Here is a 24,292-nt window from a genome sequence, read left to right on the forward strand (position 1 = left end):
GGGGAGAAATATAACAGTCCTCTGCTGGGCTGCTGAATTATGCAAGGTCACGAAAGGTAAGAAAAAAAAAATCATCTCCTCTGCATCTTGGGCCCAATCCCGCTGCCATTGAACGCAATAGGATCAAATTCAACTGCAGCAGAATCAGGTCCCCAATATGACCTGGATAGAGCTGGATGGGAAATGATTTTCCTGCCCTGTGAAAATGTTGGCGATTTAAAATTTCCCATCCCAAATCAGGACGAAAAGTCAAACTCGTCCATTTTGTGAAAAAAAAATTGGATCAGGTCAAAATGTTTCGTGTTTAGATGATTTCAAACCGTTTCAACTGACCCTTCTTTTAAACGATATATTTACATTTATTTTTTACACCAAAACTCATTTCCGCACCAAACAGAGTCTTTTCATTTTGAAAATGTAGGAACGGGCTGTTTCGACAATTTCTAAACTTACTTTTAGTTTGAAATGAGAAATTCATCAAAACCAACCCAGTCCCACAGTTTCAATTTTAACAAACTGGAATTGACTCCCGCCGGAACCGTTTGGTTGGAAAATTCCCAGCCAGCTCTCGATGTGGAAGGAACCGCGCTGCAACTGTTGTTTTGAGCAAGTTCTTTGTGGAAGCTTCTCCCTCCCTTCCCCTTTGTGTAAGCAGTGAGGCAGGCGGATTATTTTTAATGCAGGTGTTTTATACAAAGGACATGGATTTCTGGATGTCGCCACAAACATTAAAAATATAATTCAGAATGTTGTCAGGTGAAAGTAGCTAATTTCCATGGAAATTAGCCCTGAATGGGGGGGCCTTGCTGCTCTGGGTAATCGTCCATCAGAGGCTTCTTGGCAGTTGTAGTTAATGCGCCTTCAGAAGCTTGGGGAAAAACAGGCGCAATGAATTGCTGAAAGCATTGCCTTCAGAGGGTGCCATAAACGTAGAGTCGGGGGACTGTATGCCTGTTGCCACCGCCGTGCAAGATGGACGCTTCTCATTTCTGTAAATAAGATTATGGCTGAGCTTTATAGAGCTTCCCGACAATGCTCAGGCTATGAATCCCTATGAGGAGAGTCAGGTGGTATTCAGGTGTAGCGGGAAGGTCTGGTGACCAGCTGGCCTCGTGGTCACCTCGTGGCCTTACAAGTTCTGCTGGTCTAGTCGTCCCAGAGGGGGGCCCCAGCTGCAGTCTCAGTCACCCCCTCATGCTCCAAGTTCTCCCCCCGGAACTCGTCACTAAAAAGGAGCAGGGTGGGCCAGGTAGGGAGACCTGGCCCATCCACTTCACTGGGTCCTGACCCAGGGCCCTAGGGAGTCTCTCCACATATCCAGCCCAATTACTGAGCACCCCAAATTATGTTACCCCCTTGGTCACTTCCTGTTAGTCTGAAGTGCCTCGGTTTGGGGTGTGGTCACTGGCTTAGCAGACTCTCCTCAGGTTCTTAGTGCCCAGGTCAGTCGATCAATCTCTCCCTAAGCGTTCAACTCCCAAAGGGGTGAGAGGGGAACCCAAGTTCCTGCTGCTAGAGCAGCCTTCACCAAGTGGCTGCCATTCCCTGCACAGCTCTCAGCATCTGCCTGGCTTCCTGGTGCCACATGGAGCTCATTCCCCGCCCCCTACGCTACCAGTGTCCTTTAATATGCCTTGCACCTGTTGACACGTGGGGCCTCCCTAGCCCAGTATTGTGCCCTGCTTCAATGTGGGGCCCGCAGACCCCATCGCACCACGTCTGAAACAAACCAAAAGCAACTGAGGGCCAAACCTAACTCCCACAGTCTATCGCCTTCACCAGGAGTTGGAATGAGCCCCAAGGGCTCGATCCTGCAAGATGCTGAGCACTCCTGCGAGGTGCTGAGTACCCTCAAATCCCATTAAAGTCAGTGGGAGTTGAGGGCAATGAACATCTTGCAGGACTGGGCCCCTCAGGGTACATCTACACTGGGATAAAAGACCAGTTGCATGGCTGTGGCTTGCCCAGGTCAGCTGACTTGGGCTGCAGGGCTATAAAACTGCGGTGTAGACATGCCCTAAGAGAGCAGCCATAATAGTAATACAGACCGAAATCACAGGAGCCCCCTGCCTCCCCTTGAAATATACCGAGCAACCGAGAGACTAGCTCAGTCCGGATCCGATCGTCAGCAAAATTTGGGAGCATTCAGATCCCGGATTTTGCCACAGCCTATTGCAGAAATCAAGTCAACGAAGTACAGATCTGGATGAGCCCTTCCCCATTGCCCTAGTGTCTTTGGACGGAGGTTTGATTCACAGTAGGTTTCCTCCTAGGGCCAACCAGCCCTGGTCTCCAGAATCCTCACTCTCACAGGGTTGCTGACTGTGATTGTGTATTACTCCTGCAAAGGTCACACAAGGGCATCCTCACCTCTCTTGCACACCCACCCAGGGGCACAGCACAATCCAGCCCAGAGTGAATGAGTCAGGCAGGCCCTCGATGCTGCATTAAGCAGATTATATATTCCAACCTTCATTTCTCTACCCGCTCACCTGTGGGCAACTGAATGTGTCAGATGCTATGTGCTTCATTTCCGCTGGCAAATCTGCAGCCCTTGCATTGCAGCGAGGTGTCACTAAAGTCTCTGGAGAGAAGGGGCTCACGCCCCTGTGCATTACTAGAGGCAGTGTGCTTGACTTCAGCTGTAGGCAGGGATGGAATTCAAGGGATGGCAGTAAAATATGGAGGGGGCAGATCAGTTCCCACGTGTCCACACCACAGGAGCCAACACCCAGTGAGCACCATAAAGCAGGGCTGAGGCACATCCGTGGGTGGTGCGGGGAGGCGGGCACTACTGTTGCCATCCTGAGTAACAGTCTCCCTCCCAGGCTACTCCAGGGGAAAGGCAATGATGCATTTCCCCTTACTATAGGCTAGATCACAAACGGACATTAAGCCGCCTCCCTGCTCCACAGTATGAAGGTGGACGACACATAAGCAGGCTGGTAGGAAAGCAACTGTCTTTTGGGCTCAAAAATATATGCTGCGTGGATTGCTGCGTACTGTAAACACCGTGAGAATCTTGGGCCAAGGAAGGAACGGGGGACTTCAGATGTGATGCTTAAATGCCGTACATCTGCTAGGCTGGAAACACAATCTAAGCTAAAAAAAACAGCAAAGGAAAGAGTGTGGGTGGTAGAAAAGTAGAGCCTGATAAGGACAGACAGGACTAGAAAAAATAAATCTTTGACTCGCTATGTTGTTTAACGTAGCTTCTCGATATCTTATCTCTGGTGTTTTTCTCCACAGTACCAGGTCCTTGGGAAGGTATTGCCACTGATAGCAGACACAGAGCAACTAAAATGGTACAAGATGGGGTGTCTCTGTCAGTACATTCCAGGAAGGCAGGAGATAGGATCTGTCTCAAATTAAGAGCTGGGCAACAACTGGGCTTAATGTAAAACGACAATAGGTTAAATAGTTTCGCCTATAAACCCGGTAGCTCAATGGCCTAAACTGTACCAGCCAAGATGGTAAAGACATTTCTAATCAGAGGGCACATCTACTCTGCAATGGGGCTGTGTGACTGCAGCATGCAGAGACATACCCAACCCAGTTTTAATCTGGCTAGCAGTACAGGCTATATAAGCCCACCCGGGACATGGGGTACTTACTTGGGCGGCTAGCACGCACTGCCGTGGATTCATTGCTATTGCTCCCCGTGCTGCAATCATACCTCCACGCGTAAACACATCTGTCAAAAGTAAGGGGTTCAATGCAAGATAGCCAATGGATCAGACCCTATATCCTTTGACTTCAACTGGCTTTGAATCAGGCCTGTCAGAAGGAAGATGAGTTTAATATGGCTAGGACAAAGGAAGTCCAGTACAACTTTTATCAGTTGCTACTGTAACTGTGTGAGAAAAAGCCCAGATATTATTAGAAGCATCGCCCTGTTAAGCCAGACCTATTAAGGTAAAATGTAGTAATGGGCAAGTCTCAAAGGTACAGGAGCTTTGTGAAAACATCCAGTGTTTGGAAGTCTGTCCCCTTTGGTCAAGATTTCAGGTTTGATTTCTTGTGCAAATAGGAATTGCTAAGGATTTTCTGTACTCCCTGGTTTCAGTTTGGTCAGACATTAGTCACGAGTTACCTTCCTCACGGCAGGCTGGCTCCCGCCAAAACCAGGAGAGCAGAAATCTATGAAATAGTAAGTGAAGTTAACAGAGATTTTTCAAGGTGCAGTTGGGCTCAATTTGAGCTTTGGGTAGTAATAACTGTCCCTCTTAGCTGACCTATCTCTATTAAAACGATCCACTGTTATTTTCCGATTATGCATGACTTGGTATTTCCACTGTTCTGAACCTATCTCTGAAGTAGTGATGGGCCATTGCTGGACCATTCAGAATAGGGGCTCCAGGCGGTCAAGGCTGCCAGGCGGTTGGTTTGGATTCACTTCTGTTTTTAGGTAGTTTAGGGCAAAGCATTTGAAAAAGGAAATAGGAAGGATTTGGAGTGGTATTGACCCCTGTGCAGAGACTGCGTGCTGGCCCTTTGCACTGTTTAAAAGTTCCACGTCTGAGTGCAGCTGGGTGAGATTTTTCTGATGGATAGTTTACTTGCCAAAAATGCAGTTTTGGGTCAACCAAAACTATTTTCAAATTCAGGTCAAACTCAACAAATTGTTTTCCTTTTACTGAACCTATCTGAAAAAGTCGAAACGACACATTTTGTCTTTTCATTTCAGAAGGACATTTCATTTTGAAACTTAGCTAGATTTACATTTTAAAGAGCGTAAAAAAAACCAAACACCTGAAAATGAAATGAAACATTTTATTGGACCCAAAACATTTGTTTTGTTCTTTTGTTCCAGTGAGAAAAACAAAAACAAACATTCCATTTTGGTTTGACCTGAAACAAAAGTTTTTTTTCCACCAAACCAAAAAAAAAAATTAAAAAATCAATTATTCACTCAGCTCTACTTCTGTGGGATTATGGGAGATTTTAGTGCTGTACAGACTTCTGTACAGGGGTGAATTCCCCCCTTACTGAGTAAGATCTGCATAATGATTAGATTAACATGTAGCAAAAAAACAAGCACTCTGGATTCCAGAGTGAGCTTCAGATGAGTTGGGAGGTGAAGCCTTTGCCAATCAGAGATGGGATGTTGGGTTCCAGCATCCTGGCTGACCAGTAATAGACCAGAGGTTGAGCTAATGGCAATACTTCCAGGCCTTGTTCCCTGTCCAAAAGAAAGGTGCTGGAAACCCCAAGCTAAATGCTAACAGTAAGGGACATGAAAATGTCCTGGCAAGGGACTCAAGATATCAAGATGACGATTTTACCCACTTTCCAAAGCTGGCAGATATTTAAAACATCCAAGTTGGCAGCACACCCCGTGACCACTGGGATAAACCGTTAGTGTAGACACCTCCTGAAGAAGAAACAGAGATTCACTCAAGAAAGGTGGAGGATAATAAAAACAGAAGGACCTGTTGGATACACAGGTGGCCTGAAGAGTGAGTCTAACTCTTTCCTGGTTTCCCCCCCTATTTATTTTCAATAAATAGAGAAAGGCAGCCCAGGCTGTGCAAATGGACACCCACACTCTTCTCATTCCAGCTGTGTCTCAAAGCGCTACATTTGTTCCTCCTACAGACCACTGAAAAAAAAACCCATCCAGACCCTAATGTCTTTCCAGCACGTTGGGTCCCTCTCTCTCTTGAGCTGGGTGTCAGCAAATACCCATCAGGCAGCCATTTCCAGCCTCAGAAATCAGTGGGGAACCTCTAATTGCTACTGAAAATATTTTCCAAGGAGCAAATCAACTGGTATGCCAAGCTCCATCCCAGAGGCAAACACAATTTATTTGTCATGTTTCAACAATTTTTCTACTGTTCGTACTGTATAATTAGTCCCTTGGCAAGCTGGTGATTACATTCTGGACTGAAAAGGCGGCTCATTCTTTTGACACACAACAATCAGCCCATACCTTGTTAAGAGGAGGATTGACTATTGTATTTACAGTCTAGAGCAGCAAGGAAATGGCCAACACTCCAAATCCAGCACTGTAAATAACAAAACAAAGAGAGCCCACTGAACTGCCCCATTTAATCGTATTTAAAATAGAAACGGTACTGCTGCCATATCTTGCATTTCCCCAAGAAAGGAGAGGTTCACATACAGTATTTGTGTATTGATGCTGGATGAGAAGACAACTGCTTGCTTATTTTCATGTTAAGTCTTCTGGCTCCTCTCAAGAAGCTTTTCAGATGCTTGCACCAATGCCTGATGTCAGTGGTAATGAGACATAGAACCTTTCATCCAACTCCTCCTCCTGGTACCTGGATAATATGGAAGCTGGATCCAAGCCCCCTCTGTTCTTGCAAAACCCGAACATGACTGGCAATGTTTTGCAAAAATCAAAAACTTTCATTTTCTTATTGCAAAGATCTGACAAAGCCCAAGACTTGCATCTCAACACCTCTCCCCCCAAAGCTTTGGGTGGGTCTGATAAAATGGATCCAAGTTACCCCTTGTTCGGATTTGAAAAACTTGGTCAATGAGTTTCTACAAAACAAAAGCTAAACCACAGCTCTCTTATTGCATTTTTAGCAGTGGGCTCTCCCCTTTTCAAATGTCCACCAATGAAAAGAGGACCTATGGCTTTGAGACCCTAGTGGATGCTCACCATGGCCAAATTCTGCAGTGCTTACTCAAGACATTTCTCACTGACTTCAAATTTGAGTAAGAACAGCAGGTTCTGAACCCACAGCCACACAAACACTGGGAAAGAAACTGAAGGGTTGATAACCTAATTTCTAGCAAACTCTCAGAGCATTTACATTCTGCTCTTAAAGACAGATTTTGGCTATAATAACACTTAGCACTTCTAGTTTTACCGGAAAGCCCTGGAGCTGCTTGGAGGAGAGATTTCAGAGTAGCAGCCGTGTTAGTCTGTATCTGCAAAAAAAAAACGGAGTATTTGTGGCACCTTAGAGACTAACAAATTTATTTGAGCATAAGCTTTCGTGAGCTACAGCTCACTTCATCGGATGCATTCAGTGGAAAAAAATGAATGCATCCGATGAAGTGAGCTGTAGCTCACGAAAGCTTATGCTCAAATAAATTTGTTAGTCTCTAAGGTGCCACAAGTACTCCTTTTCTTTTGAGGAGAGAGGGTCTTTATTATTTTTGAATGGAGTGGTGTACCAAAAATCAATACCTACTGACTTCCTGTTTTCCTCCTGGGTTAAAAATATGTAGACCTGAATTCTCAGTTACACTAAGACCTTAACACACCGTCAACCAGTGGAACTCATTGCCAGGGGATGTTGTAAGGGCCAAGAGTATAACTGGGTTCAAAAAGAATTAGAAAAGTTCCTGGAGGATAGGTCCATCCATGGCTATTAGCCAAGATGGCAAAGCTTCTGATTGCCAAATGCTGGCACTGGGCGACAGGGAATGGATCACTTGATGATTGCCTGTTCTGTTCATTCTCTCTGAAGCACCTGGCATTGGCCACTGCCAGAAGACAGGATACTAGGCTAGATGGACCACTGGGCTGACCCAATATGGCTGTTCTTATGCACGCTACATCTCTCTGGCAGTGTAAATGGACTTTTAAGTGGGTGTCAATGTAAATGTAATGGGGTCTTAGTGTATGTGAGAATCAGACCCATAGTACCTTACTCTAGCATATATAAAAAGCTCTGTTTCCTTATATGCATTTAATTTTCTTAGGTACTTACATGACCCCTATCACCATCGGATCTGAGCGCCACACCATCTAATGTATTTATTCTCAACATCCCTGTGAGGCAGGACTGTGTTATTATCTCCATTTTACAGATGTTGAACTAAGGCACAGAGAGGCTAAGTGACTTGCCCAAGGTCCCGCAGGAAGTATATGGTGAAGTAGGGAACTGAACCCTGCACTTTCCAATCTAGGCTAGTGCTCTGAGCACTGGACCGCCCTTCCTCTCTCTTCCTTGGAAAAGCTTCATCTACAAAAGGTAATAACAGGGAACCACTGTATCTCCATGGGAATAACTCACTCCTTCAGGGCCTGACCCAAAAGCTCACTGAAGTCAACGGGACCAAGCTCTTAGAGTGGGGTACAACAGCTAGTTGTAACCCATCAGAACTCCACTGCAGACAGTGCACCATCCCGGAATCAGATATTGCCAGATTGTATTTAGTCAAAAGAACCCTCTTGTGTTATGTTAACCACAACATAACCTACCCCAAATCTCAAATACCAGGACAAGTACCAACACCAAACACTGGTCTCTGAACTCCTCCTCTTCCTTTACACAGAGACTTCAGTGGTTCTGTCCTTATGACAATCAAATGTTGTTAATGGCTAACGAGTGAGACATAGAAAACAGGACTGGGTCTACTACCGGAGGACATTTTTGTGTGTGCATGAAATGTCGCCCATCCTCCCAGTCGAGGCCATTTCATGACTACAGTGTTTTTTCCCCGGTGAAAAAGCCCTGTGAAATGATCATTTGCACGTTGAAAGATGCTATGTTTAAAATTGCACATTTAACACAATTTTTAAAAGTTCTAAAGTTTAACATTTTTTGTTCTGTTTTCACGCAAACGATAGCCCACGTTCCTCAGACAAACCCTGAAACGCCGTCACTGTTAATGGGAAAAGGGACCATTTTAGAAGGTGTCAAATGAACCGCAATAAAACCCTTGATACCTGGGGATTTTAAATATCAGGTCACATGAATTGCACCCGACTGGCTGGGATTAAAGGCTGGATGCGCAGCGGTTTCTTCCTCCCTGTCTGTCTCAACCTGTGCACACCCCTGGCTCGGTGCATCTCTCAAGCTCCGGCATCTGCCACCCTCCTTCTCAGCGCCGCCTCCAACTCCTCTCACACGGCCACCTTTGCGCTGAAGCTGGGCATCTCTGTGCAGAGTGGGCACTTGGGAGGAGGGGGCAAGGCAACACCCTGGTAGTGTTTGAGAAGGGAACTTGTGATGCCAGGGTATTATTTTTCCTCCTTCCTCCCCCAAGACCAGGCGTTTAAACCCCTGAGTCAGCATCACAACAAAGAAGCAAGCTGAACACCAGGGTTAGCATAAGTGCAACTCTCTGGGTGGAATAAAGGGGGCATGTCTCATGCCCCAGCTTCTTACTATCCTGTTTCTGTTCCTCCTCAATGTAGCTGCAGAGCTCATGCATCCTGCCTCTTGCTCCTTCCCCTAACTGCACCCCTGAGAGTTAGACGTGGGATGCAGATAGGAGGGTGCAAAGAAAATTAGATGGGCAACTCTCAGTGGAGGCAGTGAGAGGTACCTGTATAATTGCTGACATCACCAAGATTTTGCGTTCACTAAGGAACCAGGCCACCTGTCAGGAGCCAGTACATTTTCATAGGGAACTGGGCATGAAACTCTTGCTGTTGCTGATAAGCCTGGATCCCTGTGCACATCAAAAGTAACTTGTTTTATCTTCTCTTCTTTGGGGGACTGAAAGCCCCAATAGCAGCAGCTAGGTGTCATTACGAGAGTGGAGGAAGCAGAGGTGCTCACTCACCGGCCTTTCTTCAGTCTTATGCTGACATCTAGTGAACATTTTCTAAATTGCACTTACAAAGTGCAGTTCCAAGAGCGCTTCAAATTAGTCTCTCTTCTTCTGCCCCGCTGGACAAGGCTCTGCCAGCTGAGTCCTCTGACAGATGGGGGTGGTGAGCAGCTTGTGCCACGATGTCCTTTTCCCACACAGACTTTCTGTCACGGGGCGGGGAGGGGCAGGCAGGCGGGCGCTTGGATTCCGCTGAAGGTGAATCTAGCCCACTGTCTATGCAACAGGTGCTTGGGAAACACTCTGGGCCCTCCCAGTACTGCCAGCAAAGTTTCCATAACAGCATTACAAAAAGGAGCCAATTTTGAACCTGGGTGAGTGCATTTTTTCCCCAATCCAGGTGCAATCTGTTCACACTAAGGTCTGAATCAAGGATCTGAGTACAGCATCTTTGCAACTTGAGCTCCAAGAAGACTTAGCAGCAAAGGTAACTTTCTTCCCAGGCCTCTTCCAGCCGCTAGCTAGCAGGAATGTTACATTTTGCAGCTGAGTCTGAGTATCAGGACTGCGGTCTTCTAGAAGGCAGAGAAATCCCTTTTCAGCAGTGCTTTGAATGGAGTATGTCACAGCAGCACTCCGGCAGTCCCAAGGCTGAGAATGCAATGCTTAAAGAGCACTTCGCTTGCCTTCAGATGTCCCCATGGCAGTGGTACAGGTCTGAGGAAGCCCCCTGCTTTTCATTTCTGAGTTGTCCTTTCATAGTGTCTGCCCAGCATCTATCTCAAGACAAGGAATCCGGCTCAGGATACCAGGTAAGGTCACCATCAGTCTAATCAGTTACAAAACCAAGCAGCTTGAGAAGCAAGGAAATGAAGAGGTAAGGACGTCCTCACTCTTACGCTGCCCACATAGGAAACGAACCGTTATTCTTATTCAGCATAAAGAAACAATAATACAAATAAGTCCCAACAACTCTGCCCTACTCTAACCAACATTATGGCTCAAATCCTGCCCCCATGTCCGCAGTCATTGGGGGTCCCTGGGCAGATGACTCAGGACAGTTCCACTGCACAAGGGAAGATGGAGGTGGGGTCAGTCTTCACAAACAGCAGAGGTGGTTTGTGCAGCACCGCAAAGGGGGTGGCCCACGCGTTCATCTCTCCAGGGAAGGTTGGGCGGACGAAGCCTTTGTGGCCCAGCATCAGGTGATGGCAACCAAGCAGAGGATTTGGGCCCAACAACGTAGGGGGTGTCTCTGGTTTAGGTAAACCTCAGAAGTGCTAAGACTAAGCATGTACTCGGCTTTGCCCTGCAAGCCCCTGAGCCCTGCAATGTCCTCTCATTCTTCAGGGCCCTGTGCAGATGCTGCTTTGGGCTGTTATATGAACCCACCAAGGGAAAATTCCTACATAACGAAAATCCTTGCAAATCAATCAACCTCGACAGCTCATTAAATGGAAGAAAACAAATCTCATCACAGTCTGCCTGGGAAGTATTGATTTCTGCTCTAGAAAACATGAATGCAAGGGAACCTTGGAACTAGGCTCTTGGAGGAAGCAATGCAGATTACTAACTGGGAGGGAAACACACTGTGCTCTCCTTCTCTGTCCATATGGGAACTGATCCCAAACCGCAGAAGGCAGTGGAAAGACTCCCAGGGTGAGATTCTGTGCTGCACCTCTACGAACCTCCCACGGGCTCCAATCCTAACCCTAGCAAAGGGCCCTTTACCAACCCCTCCCCTAGCCCAGGGCCACCCGTCTGCTCCAACCATAATGCTAGCTTGGCTCCACCTACTGGCTCCAGGCCTAACACTAGCCCAAGGCCACTTACCAGCTGTAGTGCTAATTGTAGACCAGAGCCACCTTCAGGCTCTAACTCCAGCCTGCTGCAACCCTAAGTGACTGCAACCCATATCTGGTACGTTTAATGGCTCCAACCCTAACCTAACCCCAGCACCCTGTACTAGCTCCAACCTCGAACGTAGCCGTGGTGTTCCCTATGCGACTAAACTCTAACCCATCAATCTACAGGCCTTTAGCGTAAACAGCTTAGGGTTCACCCTAACCTTACCCCGTTCCAGCCCCAGGCCTAACCTAGGGAACCCAACCAGCCTGAACCCTAACCCTTGCTAGGGCTGTCAACCCCCTCCAATCCTAACTCTCTGAGTACTAGTCACCCCATTTCACAAGAATATTGCAGAATTAGATGGGGTTCAGAGAAGGGTAATGAGAATGATTAGGGGCCTGCAAAACTCACATATGAAGAACAATTGAAAAGACTGGGAATGTTTTCTTTAGAGATGAGATGAATTAGAGGGGACATTGTAGAAGTGTACAAAATAATGCACGCTACAGAGAAGGTAAATTAGGGTCTTCTATTATCGATGTCTCATAACACAAGAGCAAGGGGATAGTCAATGAAACTGAAAAGCGGCAACTTCAAAACTGACAAAACAAAGAATGTTTTCATACAGTGCTTAATTAGACTGTGAAACGCATTGCCACAGGATGTCCTTGAGGCCAAGAACTTGGTAAGTGGCAAAGAGGGATGGGCTATTTATATGGAGAACAAACATGTCTAGAGTTATAATGATAAATACTAAAAAAAGAAAAATGTAAAGAAAACAGTTTTGGAAGGGATACAAAACCTCATACTTCAGGGTTTCAGCCAATCACTAAGTATCAGGGTTAGGATGATACTCCTCAGGGGGGCAGATCATCCTACGCCTGCCTACTGAGAATTTCTCTGCACCTTCTGCTGAAGCATCAGGTGTTGACCAGTGTCAGAGACAGGAAACTGGACTAGACGGATCATAGGTCTGGCCCAGGCTGGCTGTTCTGAAGCACACAAGGACAGGCCAACATTGAATCAGGCCCAAGAGTTCATCCCACAATACCATCAGTCCCCACTCTTTTACAGCCTAGTTTCCCCCTCAGAGGTATTGTTGCTTTCACACACTTGCACCCCAGGTTGCGTCGACACTGGTAAATTATGGCCCATAATTCAGCACTATTGCACTCCACCAGTGCTGGCAATAGCAGAAACTGTAGTGTACACAGGGCTTTCGCATTTTCTCACTCTGTTGCCTAACCTTGCGCAGAGTAAGCTTCGAGGACAAAACGGTAAAAATGCCTGTCTCCTGTCTACACAAGCACTGCCACGGTGGATACCACTGGTGGAGCTGACCGGGTAACAGCACACTGATGGGAGACTTCTCTCTAAAACCCAGGTGAGGATGAGACCAGCCTGGTTAGACAACACCGAGGGAAATACGCTTGAGCACTGTGTACCTCCAGTGTCCTGCGTGGCTACCGCCAGGTGGACCTGCAACGGCGATGAACCGTGGGGTCCCGAATTCGCCAGGGTCGCCACTAAGTGCTCAGAGCCCTGATACATGTCTAGGAGGCGACGATCCAACTCCAGTGCAGACAAATTCTGGGGCTGAAGGTCAAGTAATTTATTTGGAGGAAGGTTCCAAGTTACTGCTTCGTAAAGCAGGGTGGCTGTGCCCTTAGGTGCTACAGACCTTTTATGTGTCTTCAGCTCCAACGCAGAGCAATACGCTGTGGGACGAAGCTGCACGAACGGGAAGGAGGATGCAGAGGCAGCAGGACTCAGTCCGGGAGAACTCACCTTCTGGGCACTTTTTAAAGAATTTCTGGATAGTGTAGCAGGGACTTTCCTGGTCTGACTTCAGGCCCGTCACTGGCCTCAGTTTCCCCTCTCCTGGGGTTGACCGTAAAACAGGCTTTAGGAGGGGAAGTGAGGGAGAAGACTGTACCAGAAGACTGTAACATAAAGGGCAAAAGGGAATTTTTGGCAGAATGTAGCAACTCAAGGTGGACACCTAGATTAACACCTCAACTTCCACAAGAAGTAACATACAAATGGTTAACGACCATGAGTGGTGGGGACTTTGGCTATACAATTTATCAGAAAGACAACATAAATTCCCTTCAATGCATTTGATGTATATTTCAGACCGTCAGAAGGAACAGCTGCACTGTTGTGTTTATTTTAATATAGCTCTGACTCTTCCTCCCACCATGGTGTTGGTTTGCTTGCTCCGTTTTCAGTATCCAGACAAAGGACCTAGAATATACTGGCAAATATTCTCCTTCCTGCATGATTTATGATGCCAATACTGTGTTGGTCTATAGTATTTTGGGGCATTCACTGTGATATGGTATTAAAAAGATTAAAAATGAAATAAAACATATGAGGAAGAAATAAATGCTCCAGTTGCAGGATATTTGAGGAGGTTGCATTGATCCATGTGAGATTATCCACAAAGCAGCAAAATTGTTAAACTTGGGGACCATGGGCCTGGAAAGCTCAAGGGATTGATAAAGGAATACAGAACATTTATGCCAGTGGTTTGAATTGCGCTCCACCTTAGGAGGTAATGACTGTCATTACCGTCCAATGACTTTTTGGCAGCCTGTGTGAAATGAGGTGCTGGTCTCAGACCTGTACCCAGTTGGCAGGTAGTTAGATCCCAAATAACAGCCATCATCTCTGACCTCTACTGTGGCCATTTGAGCAGAGACACCAAAGATCAGCAGGGCTTGGACAGTGAATTACCCTTTGACTCCTCAGAGAAGGTGTGTATAGATGAAGGGGTAAGCACATTATTGGTATGACTATTGGAATACACCCATGGATATTTAGAACTCTTCCAGCTCTGGTTTGAATAAGTAGATACATTTGGGGGCAGTTGGGATGGGGGACAGCTTATTTAAGCAGAACTTCCAGACATTGGAAGTTCATCCACTGCTAAATTGGATCCTGCTGCTACACCGATCGTTTGATGCGGTGGGTTGGCGTTGCACTTGTCTTTATGTAGATAGAGCCTCGTTCTGAAAGAGGATTCCCTTCCAGCATAACCTCTAACATCACTAGAGAGTGCTTCAAAGACAGTTCCGTTCCTATCTTCTGACTGTAAGTGGCCCCTCCAGTAAGGGGAACTGACCTGCTCTTCAAAACGCTGGCAGAACGCACCCTTGCTGAGACAGACGAGATCATTTAACAGATGCTTCACAGGCACAGCAACTACGGTTGCCAATTTTGGTTGGATGCATTCCTGGAGGCTTCATCACACATTAATCTTTAATTAAAGATTATGTCCTTTAATTCCTAGCGGCTCCAGGAGGGTTGGCAACCCTAACAGCAACAGGTCTCATCTCTGCCATGGGAAAATAATATTGTTCCCTTGGGTAATAAAGGTAATCAGGGTGATTTCAGCAATTAAACCGTACAGACTTCCAGTGCACAAAACATTTGCTTGTTTCTTACCAACATACCCCAGGCCTAAGGTTGCGAGTCTTTCACGGAGGTCACGGATTCCTCCGTAACTTCCGCAGCTTCCCCCTGCCTGGAAGAGCGGTGGTGGGGCCTCAGGCCGCCCCCTGCTCAGAGTGGTGGTGGCGGGACCACGGGCCGCCCCCTGCCTGGAGCATTTTTGACACGCGCTAGAAATTACAGGGGTTCTATAGAGCTAAGGATTCTCAGGACCTGTATGATCCTATAGAGGACTGTATATCTAGGGGGTCTGGCCCCACTGGCAAACAGATGATGGTCCACCGATAACAGCACGGATGGCAGTTGCTTCCCAGCAGCTGACAAATCCTGGTGTAGCACCAGTAGTTCCTGGTGAAATGAACTCTACCGAGCGCCTGCGTGCACAAAGAATTCAGCTGCTTTAACGAACTCGGTTACCTGTAACCGAGTCAGTTATTTAGGTGCAAGTCTGCATGTGGACCAGCTTTTATACCCAGATCCATTCCTCCCTTATACTTCTGTAGTTCAGCAGCGCTTGCACGGCACAGATTTTTCCCTACTAGCTCCTTTCCACAAGTCACTTGGTGCGCTCTGGGTGTGCCCGCTGGTTTATTTATGGCACCCTCTAGTGGGCAAAATCAGTGAACCTCTTACCTGGTAGTAGTAATCCACATACTGCGGCTCATAGTGCCGACACCCAGGGTTTTCGACAGCCAGCACATCCTTCAGTAACTCTTCACAACCTGACAACAGAAGCAAAAGCAAACATTCAGCTCCTTCTGTGTCTGTCCTACTTCACCATTCGCACAGGCATGTGCAAGCCTCAGACAGAGGGGAGACTGAGGGCCTGTCCATAGAGGGGATATTTGTTCCAGTGCAGCTGGCTCTGCATCCCGATTAGTCCCCCCGCTGCAGCCACCAGATCCCAGTCCTGGGGAGGGGGAGAGGCAGGGAGGCACTGACGGATGGCTGGCACTAGGTCTTGGGCCTGCCCCAGCCGCCCTGCCACCTTGACAGGGAGTGATGCTGCCCCCCACCTCAAGAGTGAGGACCTCCAGCACCTCCCAGGCACCCCCTCCCAGTACACACACCCCTCCAGCACTTCCCAACTGTACCTCCCCTGAGTTCCCCCTCCCCCCCGGCAGTGTTTTCTTTTTGGGAAGTTGTGGGAAAGCGGGATACCGGGAGGAAGCACAGGCAGGAATGTCTGTGAGGGGAGGGCTCCTGCCTCATACTGGGAATGAGGGGCGATCAACAGGTTATCTCAAGTGCTTATATACAAATGCACAAAGCCTTGGAAACAAGCAGGGAGAACTGGAGGTCCTGGTGATGTCAAGGAACTATGACGTGATTGGAATAACAGAGACTTGGTGGGATAACTCACATGACTGGAGTACAGTCATGGATGGTTATAAACTGTTCAGGAAGGACAGGCAGGGCAGAAAAGGTGGGGGAGTAGCACTGTATGTAAGGGAGCAGTATGACTGCTCAGAGCTCCGGTACAAAACTGTGGAAAAACCTGAGTGTCTCTGGATTAAGTTTAGAAGTGTGTGCAACAAGAGTGATGTAGTGGTGGGAGTCTGCTATAGACCACCGGACCAGGGGGATGAGGTGGATGAGGCTTTCTTCCGGCAACTCACGGAAGCTACTAGATCGCATGCCCTGATTCTCATGGGTGACTTTAATTTTCCTGATATCTGCTGGGAGAGCAATACAGCGGTGCATAGACAATCCAGGAAGTTTTTGGAAAGCGTAGGGGACAATTTTCTGGCGCAAGTGCTAGGGGAGCCAACTAGGGGGGGCGCTTTTCTTGACCTGCTGCTCACAAACCGGGTAGAATTAGTGGGGGAAGCAAAAGTGGATGGGAATCTGGGAGGCAGTGACCATGAGTTGGTTGAGTTCAGGATCCTGACGCAGGGAAGAAAGGTAAGCAGCAGGATACGGACCCTGGACTTCAGGAAAGCAGACTTCGACTCCCTCAGGGAACGGATGGGTAGGATCCCCTGGGGGACTATCATGAAGGGGAAGGGAGTCCAGGAGAGCTGGCTGTATTTCAAGGAATCCCTGTTGAGGTTACAGGGACAAACCATCCCGATGAGTCGAAAGAATAGTAAACATGGCAAGCGACCAGCTTGGCTTAATGGTGAAATCCTAGCGGATCTTAAACATAAAAAAGAAGCTTACAAGAAGTGGAAGGTTGGACATATGACCAGGGAAGAGTATAAAAATATTGCTCGGGCATGTAGGAAAGATATAAGGAGGGCCAAATCGCACCTGGAGCTGCAGCTAGCAAGAGATGTCAAGAGTAACAAGAAGGGTTTCTTCAGGTATGTTGGCAACAAGAAGAAAGCCAAGGAAAGTGTGGGCCCCTTACTGAATGAGGGAGGCAACCTAGTGACAGAGGATGTGGAAAAAGCTAATGTACTCAATGCTTTTTTTGCCTCTGTTTTCACTAACAAGGTCAGCTCCCAGACTGCTGCGCTGGGCATCACAGAATGGGGAAGAGATGGCCAGCCCTCTGTGGAGATAGAGGTGGTTAGGGACTATTTAGAAAAGCTGGACGTGCACAAGTCCATGGGGCCGGACGAGTTACATCCGAGAGTGCTGAAGGAATTGGCGGCTGTGATTGCAGAGCCCTTGGCCATTATCTTTGAAAACTCGTGGCGAACGGGGGAAGTCCCGGATGACTGGAAAAAGGCTAATGTAGTGCCAATCTTTAAAAAAGTGAAGAAGGAGGATCCTGGGAACTACAGGCCGGTCAGCCTCACCTCAGTCCCTGGAAAAATCATGGAGCAGGTCCTCAAAGAATCAATCCTGAAGCACTTACATGAGAGGAAAGTGATCAGGAACAGTCAGCATGGATTCACCAAGGGAAGGTCATGCCTGACTAATCTAATCGCCTTTTATGATGAGATTACTGGTTCTGTGGATGAAGGGAAAGCAGTGGATGTATTGTTTCTTGACTTTAGCAAAGCTTTTGACACGGTCTCCCACAGTATTCTTGTCAGCAAGTTAAAGAAGTATGGGCTGGATGAATGCACTATAAGGTGGGTAGAAAGCTGGCTAGATTGTCGGGCTCAACGGGTAGTGATAAATGGCTCCATGTCTAGTTGGCAGCCGGTGTCAAGTGGAGTGCCCCAGGGGTCGGTCCTGGGGCCGGTTTTGTTCAATATCTTCATAAATGATCTGGAGGATGGTGTGGATTGCACTCTCAGCAAATTTGCAGATGATACTAAACTGGGAGGAGTGGTAGATACGCTGGAGGGGAGGGATAGGATACAGAAGGACCTAGACAAATTGGAGGATCGGGCCAAAAGAAATCTGATGAGGTTCAATAAGGATAAGTGCAGGGTCCTGCACTTAGGATGGAAGAATCCAATGCACCGCTACAGACTAGGGACCGAATGGCTAGGCAGCAGTTCTGCGGAAAAGGACCTAGGGGTGACAGTGGACGAGAAGCTGGATATGAGTCAACAGTGTGCCCTTGTTGCCAAGAAGGCCAATGGCATTTTGGGATGTATAAGTAGGGGCATAGCCAGCAGATCGAGGGATGTGATCGTTCCCCTCTATTCGACACTGGTGAGGCCTCATCTGGAGTACTGTGTCCAGTTTTGGGCCCCTCACTACAAGAAGGATGTGGATAAATTGGAGAGAGTCCAGCGAAGGGCAACAAAAATGATTAGGGGTCTAGAGCACATGACTTATGAGGAGAGGCTGAGGGAGCTGGGATTGTTTAGTCTGCAGAAGAGAAGAATGAGGGGGGATTTGATAGCTGCTTTCAACTACCTGAAAGGGGGTTCCAAAGAGGATGGCTCTAGACTGTTCTCAATGGTAGCAGATGACAGAACGAGGAGTAATGGTCTCAAGTTGCAATGGGGGAGGTTTAGATTGGATATTAGGAAAAACTTTTTCACTAAGAGGGTGGTGAAACACTGGAATGCGTTACCTAGGGAGGTGGTAGAATCTCCTTCCTTAGAGGTTTTTAAGGTCAGGCTTGACAAAGCCCTGGCTGGGATGATTTAACTGGGAATTGGTCCTGCTTCGAGCAGGGGGTTGGACTAGATGACCTTCTGGGGTCCCTTCCAACCCTGATATTCTATGATTCTATGATTCTAAGGATGGTAACCCCAAAATAGATGCCCTGCACTGCTGTGCAATGGGGCTTGCCCAAGTGTGGATTGCTTCAGTCCCAAACCAAAATGTGGCTTGGTCCAGTCAATCTAGCTCCATTAAGCAAGAAGGGAAAAAGAGATGGACCAAACCCCAAATCCCTATAGTCAAACTCTGGATACAGTTCAGTATTTCACAGGTCAGAATCTGACTTTATGTCTGTTTGACACTAGTATAACTCCACTGATGTCACCAGAGTCACTCCTGATTTACACTGAAGTAAGTTAAAGAACGCGAAGTAGCCTAGTGATCAGATCAAGGGAGTCTGAATTCACCTGGTTCCATTACCAACTTTTTGCCTGGCTTTGGTCTGTGATTCTCCTGGCATGGCATCATACAATGTAGAAATGGATTTTTTGCTGGGGGTAACTGGAAGTTACACAGAGCTTTCTGCAGGAAACTCCAACATCTTATTAAAATACGTCTCACAATAGGGAGCATATGGTCCTATGTGAGCAAACGCCTACTTGCTTACTTCACATTCACAACTACTGCTGCATTTGCTCTGTTGTTAATAAGCATGTTAGTGGCTGGAAAATCAATGTCTGCGTTTCTTTTAGGCTCTCTCATCTGAGAGCCCAAGACAAATATAGAAAGCCTTTGGAGCTGCCAAATTCCTCAGTCCCCATTAAATACCATTGATTGTTCTCTGTGTACTGAGTTGTAGAAAGAGGTAATAACAGCCCAGGTTATTTTAACCAGCTTGTTACAGACGTGCTGCCTTAAATGTGTTGACACATTTTATATGGTATTTTACTGGGAGGCTGCAATTATCCAATGGTATTTCTCTTTCTACCTCATCACTAATGTGGTACGTTTGGCTGTGACATAACGCATTGCTATTCACTCACAAGGCAGGTGAGCCAGAAGAAGAATGACACGAAGAGTGAATCACACGGAATTATGTTGCCAGCAGATTATTCACTCCTATTGTCAAAAGGAAGGAATAATAGCTTTAGGGGAGAATTACAGGAAGAAGACACCCTCTGCTGATGGAGATAGAATCCCTTAACAAAGGAAAGGCGCACTCAGAAAGAGCAGGAGAACACCACCAAATTGTAAGGGATCTAATACGTGGGACCAATATCTCCCCGCACACTGGCATATGATGAGAGTGACACAGGGCAGATAAAGCAGCTGTCAAGTAAATTATGATCCAAAGAGCACCACATCTCCTCTGCCATAAGAGATGATCAGGAGAAAGGGAGGACAACTGGTATTTTTAAAATCAGAAGTGAAATTCTAGCTTGATTGCTGCACAGGAAAAGAAGAAATTCAAGATAACTAAAGACGACGAGCATAGCTCAATGAACTCTGGAAGCAAGGCCCCAATAAGGAATTGAACTTCAGGCATTGCCAAGAATCTCTGGAACTAAGTCACAGCTGCAATGAAGGAAAGTGCTTAACAGAACAAAGGGGTTTTGGCAATAATGAACATGATACTCAGCAAACCAGAGGGAACTAAAAAGGTGGCATAAAAATACGTATTGACAGCCGCGCTAACTGAAGTTCTAGTTCTAGGCATGGCCAACCTCCAGGTGAATATATGGCTGTGCATAAGGAAGGGAAGGTATGTGGCCACAACGCTGCATACCAGCAGAGGAGGCCGGAAAACCAACACTTTCCCCTGTGTGAAATTTTGAACGAAAAATCATCTCTTGAAATTTTTCAACCAAAAATGTGGGTTTTCCCAGGGGAAATTCCGAATCGATTCAAAATGAAAATCGACATTGCCAGAGAACTGTGGGATGTGCCTCCCGAAGTCCTAGCAACACACACAGGTGAGTGCAGCACCAGAGAGGACACAGTATCTCGAGGGTGGCTTTGCAGTGTGGTCACTCACACCCAGCTGAGGCTAACTCAGGTGCTGATCACCCGAGTTAACTCTGCAGTGAAGACATACCCTTAGACTTTGTTTACACTGGGGTCATAGCCATCTTTGTCGCTAAACTGTTACAAATCCCTACTGTAGATGCAATGCACTGGGTAAACCATGAGTTGCAATGGTGCACTATGGAGCTTACATGCACCAGGTGTATGGTAGGGATTTGCACCTGTGGCTAACACCAGTGTTAGCTAATACATGCTAATTAACATGTTGTTAAACACCACTTTGCACCTAGTGTAGACAAATTCAGTGGTGTTGTATTAGCCAGTCATGGTCAACCCTAGATATTGACTAATGGGAGCAGAATCCCTAGGACTGGCCAGGACTAGCCAACATGTTTTTAAACAATCCTATCTTTGTCCACAACAGGTCCTTAGTGGTGTTTAAAAACATGTTTATCGACACATTTGCGAAACGCCCCTCATTTTCTCAGTACAAAGAAGGTCAAAGATATTTCACAGAGTCACTTCCAGAGCAGAACCACCTGCAAAGTGCTTATCTTATGTGGACTGTAGGACCATCACTGACTTTATTAGCTCTACCTTATTCCTATCTTAACATGTATTTTCACCTCTCATTTTAGCCTTCTAAGTCACATTACACATATACAGACATAGCTAAAATACCACTTGTCTATAACTGGAGCCTGTCCTTTTGTTGTATTGCTTGGGAACATTTACAACTTATTAAAAATCTTCATTAACACGAAGGAATATGATCCCGCGTATTCACCCCTGAGATTGCCTTGCTCATGCGATTCCCATGGCACCAGCACTCCAAAAAGTGGTTTCTTTTATGATGTATGTAAAGATAAACTTCGTTTTCCCCATGAGGAAATTTCCCTCTGTAGATCGCTCTGTCTTGGATCATCACTCATCAATATCCCTTTGTTCCCTATGGCTGTGACCATAACATGTGCTGGTCTGTGCTTTGAGGAGGTTTCTCCATAGTCCTGTTACAGAGGATAATTTAATTGTTTATTTGCACCTTTTGCCATTAATAACTAAAGCTTATTAGTCACGGAGCTGTCTACTGCCCACGTGTGTCATGGGAGTCATTAAAGCACAAACGAACTGCTTGCTCTGCCAAGCTCTCTGTGTGAGACACTGGGCACATATTCATTAGAGTGAGTTATCTGCAGAAACCCAGCACCATTCAGTAATGCATGCAGGCAGGGGTAATGGAGGAGATGTGTTTACACAGCTGTAAAACTTCCCCTCAACAATATCGCCAGTCATAATTTCAACCCACGTTTCCCTCCTGCATTAGTAACAACCACAGCACTGGGCTGATAGCGCAGCATTTCCAGCCAAAGGCCTATAAATGATCCAAAACATTAATTAAAACCTCACAAAATTCCTGTGAGGCAAGGTCAATATTTTTGCCTCTCATTTCTCTGAGGGGGAAACTGAGGCATGAAGGCTGGTGATTTCAGTGGTGCCTCAGGGAATTAGGTGCCCAAATTAAGGGGAGTTTGGTACCTGACTCCCTTAGGCCCCTCTGAAATGAACCTGAGAGGTTAGTCTATGACAGTGCTGAGGACAGAACCCAGCTCCTCTGGGCCCCGATCCTGTGTTTTACCCACAAGAACATCTTTTCCCTCTTTGCATTTTGGCTTTCACCACACTTTTAGGTTTTTCCAGCAGGTGACTCTATACTGGGGACGCCATGGCATGGCCAAACACATTTAAACTCAGGATGATGATGCCACACCAGGACAAAAATATGGAACAATTAATTGCCCCACTCTGCACCTAACCTCCCTGGGGGCTGCCCTGGTCACTGTATTAATGGTAGGTGGAGGGGCCTTTCCAGACTGGGACTCTTGAGTCCCGCCTGCCCAATCCAGAACCCAATGAAACCCATGTGGCATTTGATACTGACTTCAATGGAAGCAGAATTAGGCATCACCTAGCATCATATATTTTAAAAAATGCAAAATGAGCCAAATCTTGGTCCCATGGGAGTCCATGGCAAAATGCCCACTGGCTTCAATGGGATCAGGATTTGGCCCCATGTAAAACACAGTCTCCTTCTGCAAAGGTGACACTTTGTCCGGCTGAACATCACTGGATAGTGGGAGTCTACATATCCAGCAGCCAGCATTGCCTGTGGTAACACAGTTCCATTGTCACGCAGGCTGGCACAGCGACATTAGTGTTGCTCATCAGGCTGGGAAGAAATTGCATACTACACTGCACTGGCACTAAAAAAAGGCAGAGGGTCAGGAAATGCTGCCGCTGAGAGGGGATTTCCCCTATGCGATTGTTTAAACACAACACTGCAGCCATCTGGGGCCTGATCCAAAGTCCAATCAATACACAGAAAGGTTCCCATTAAGGGGCCTTGGTTTGCTTCTTGGTAAGACACATATTTCAGTAACAAAATCTCTGTTAGCGATTCACCACTCTGATCACCTCCCAGTGCAAACCAGATTTTCTTCCCAACATAGCATTCTCCCTATGCACGGTCACTTTGGAAGATCAGCTACTACTGGACCCTTTATCATCTCTGAATATAATTCCAAGCCGTGTGTTTAAAGAGCTGATCATTGCTTTCCCCTCTCTGGGCCCGTACCCATGAGGGGTATGTGTGCACTGCAGCAGGGAGCATGCTTCCCAGACAGACTTGGGCTCACTCTGCTCCAGCTAGTGTGCTAAAAAGAGCAGTGTGGCTGTTGCGGCTGGGACAGCGGCTCATGTTAGGCACCTGAACTCGGACCCTGGGGGTGGCTGGCCCATGTCGCCAAGTCCACGCTGCTACTTTTAGCACGCTAGCTCTCGTGGAGCTAGTGAGCGCCTGTGTGCCTAGGCTGGGAGGTACGTATTTAGACATGTAGACATACCCTTAGTTCGTGGGTGTCTGTTAGCTTCTAAGGGCCTTGTATCGGGCCCTTTCTTTTCAGAGAGGAAAGTCCCTGACATGTTTACATGGAAACCGATTAGCTGTTGTATTCAGTATTGTTCTCTTTACGATGGATGCTTATGCATGAAAATCACGTCTTTTACTTATTTTATTTTAGCGCTAATTTGAATTTTACAAGTGCCCTGGGAGGTTTACAGGAAGGGCACATTACAAATGGATGACTGAATTAATACATGGCTCTGCAGACATGTTTACCTGTGTCTTCCTACCGCAAGCATCCATTTTGGCTGGCAGCCTAGAAAATGCCAGCGTGCTAAATTGAAATATCACAATCCACACAGGATGTAATGAAAAATCAAGGTTTATTCTGGCGTATCTCCTTACGGATTAGGGCAAACGTTATGGCTTCTGATGGGGATTTTTACAATGCTGCGTTCTGATCTGGCATGCCTGGGACTTATTGCCACTGGTACCCTATCTTGAGAAAAAATACCCTCTTGTCCTTGCTTGCAGATGTACCATTGCCAGGTTTTCAAGCTGTGCAGCAGTGCATACTCGAGGCTAGAATCGGTCCTTAAAAAACCATGGCAAGAGGGCTAAGGA

At 46.8% G+C, this 24,292-nt stretch overlaps 1 protein-coding gene across 1 annotated transcript in view; it reads right to left on the minus strand.

The window, feature by feature from the left end:
- RAB11FIP4 (RAB11 family interacting protein 4) overlaps positions 1-24,292 on the minus strand; it is a 203,818-nt gene that overhangs the window by 96,399 nt on the left and 83,127 nt on the right. Inside the window, exon 3 of the mRNA XM_074971911.1 lies at positions 15,421-15,509. Within this exon, the coding sequence (XP_074828012.1) occupies positions 15,421-15,509 (89 nt within the window). The remainder of the gene's footprint in view (positions 1-15,420; positions 15,510-24,292) is intronic.

The sequence above is a fragment of the Natator depressus genome, chromosome 14 (assembly GCF_965152275.1).
Source record: "Natator depressus isolate rNatDep1 chromosome 14, rNatDep2.hap1, whole genome shotgun sequence".
In the NCBI taxonomy this organism is placed as follows: domain Eukaryota; kingdom Metazoa; phylum Chordata; order Testudines; family Cheloniidae; genus Natator; species Natator depressus.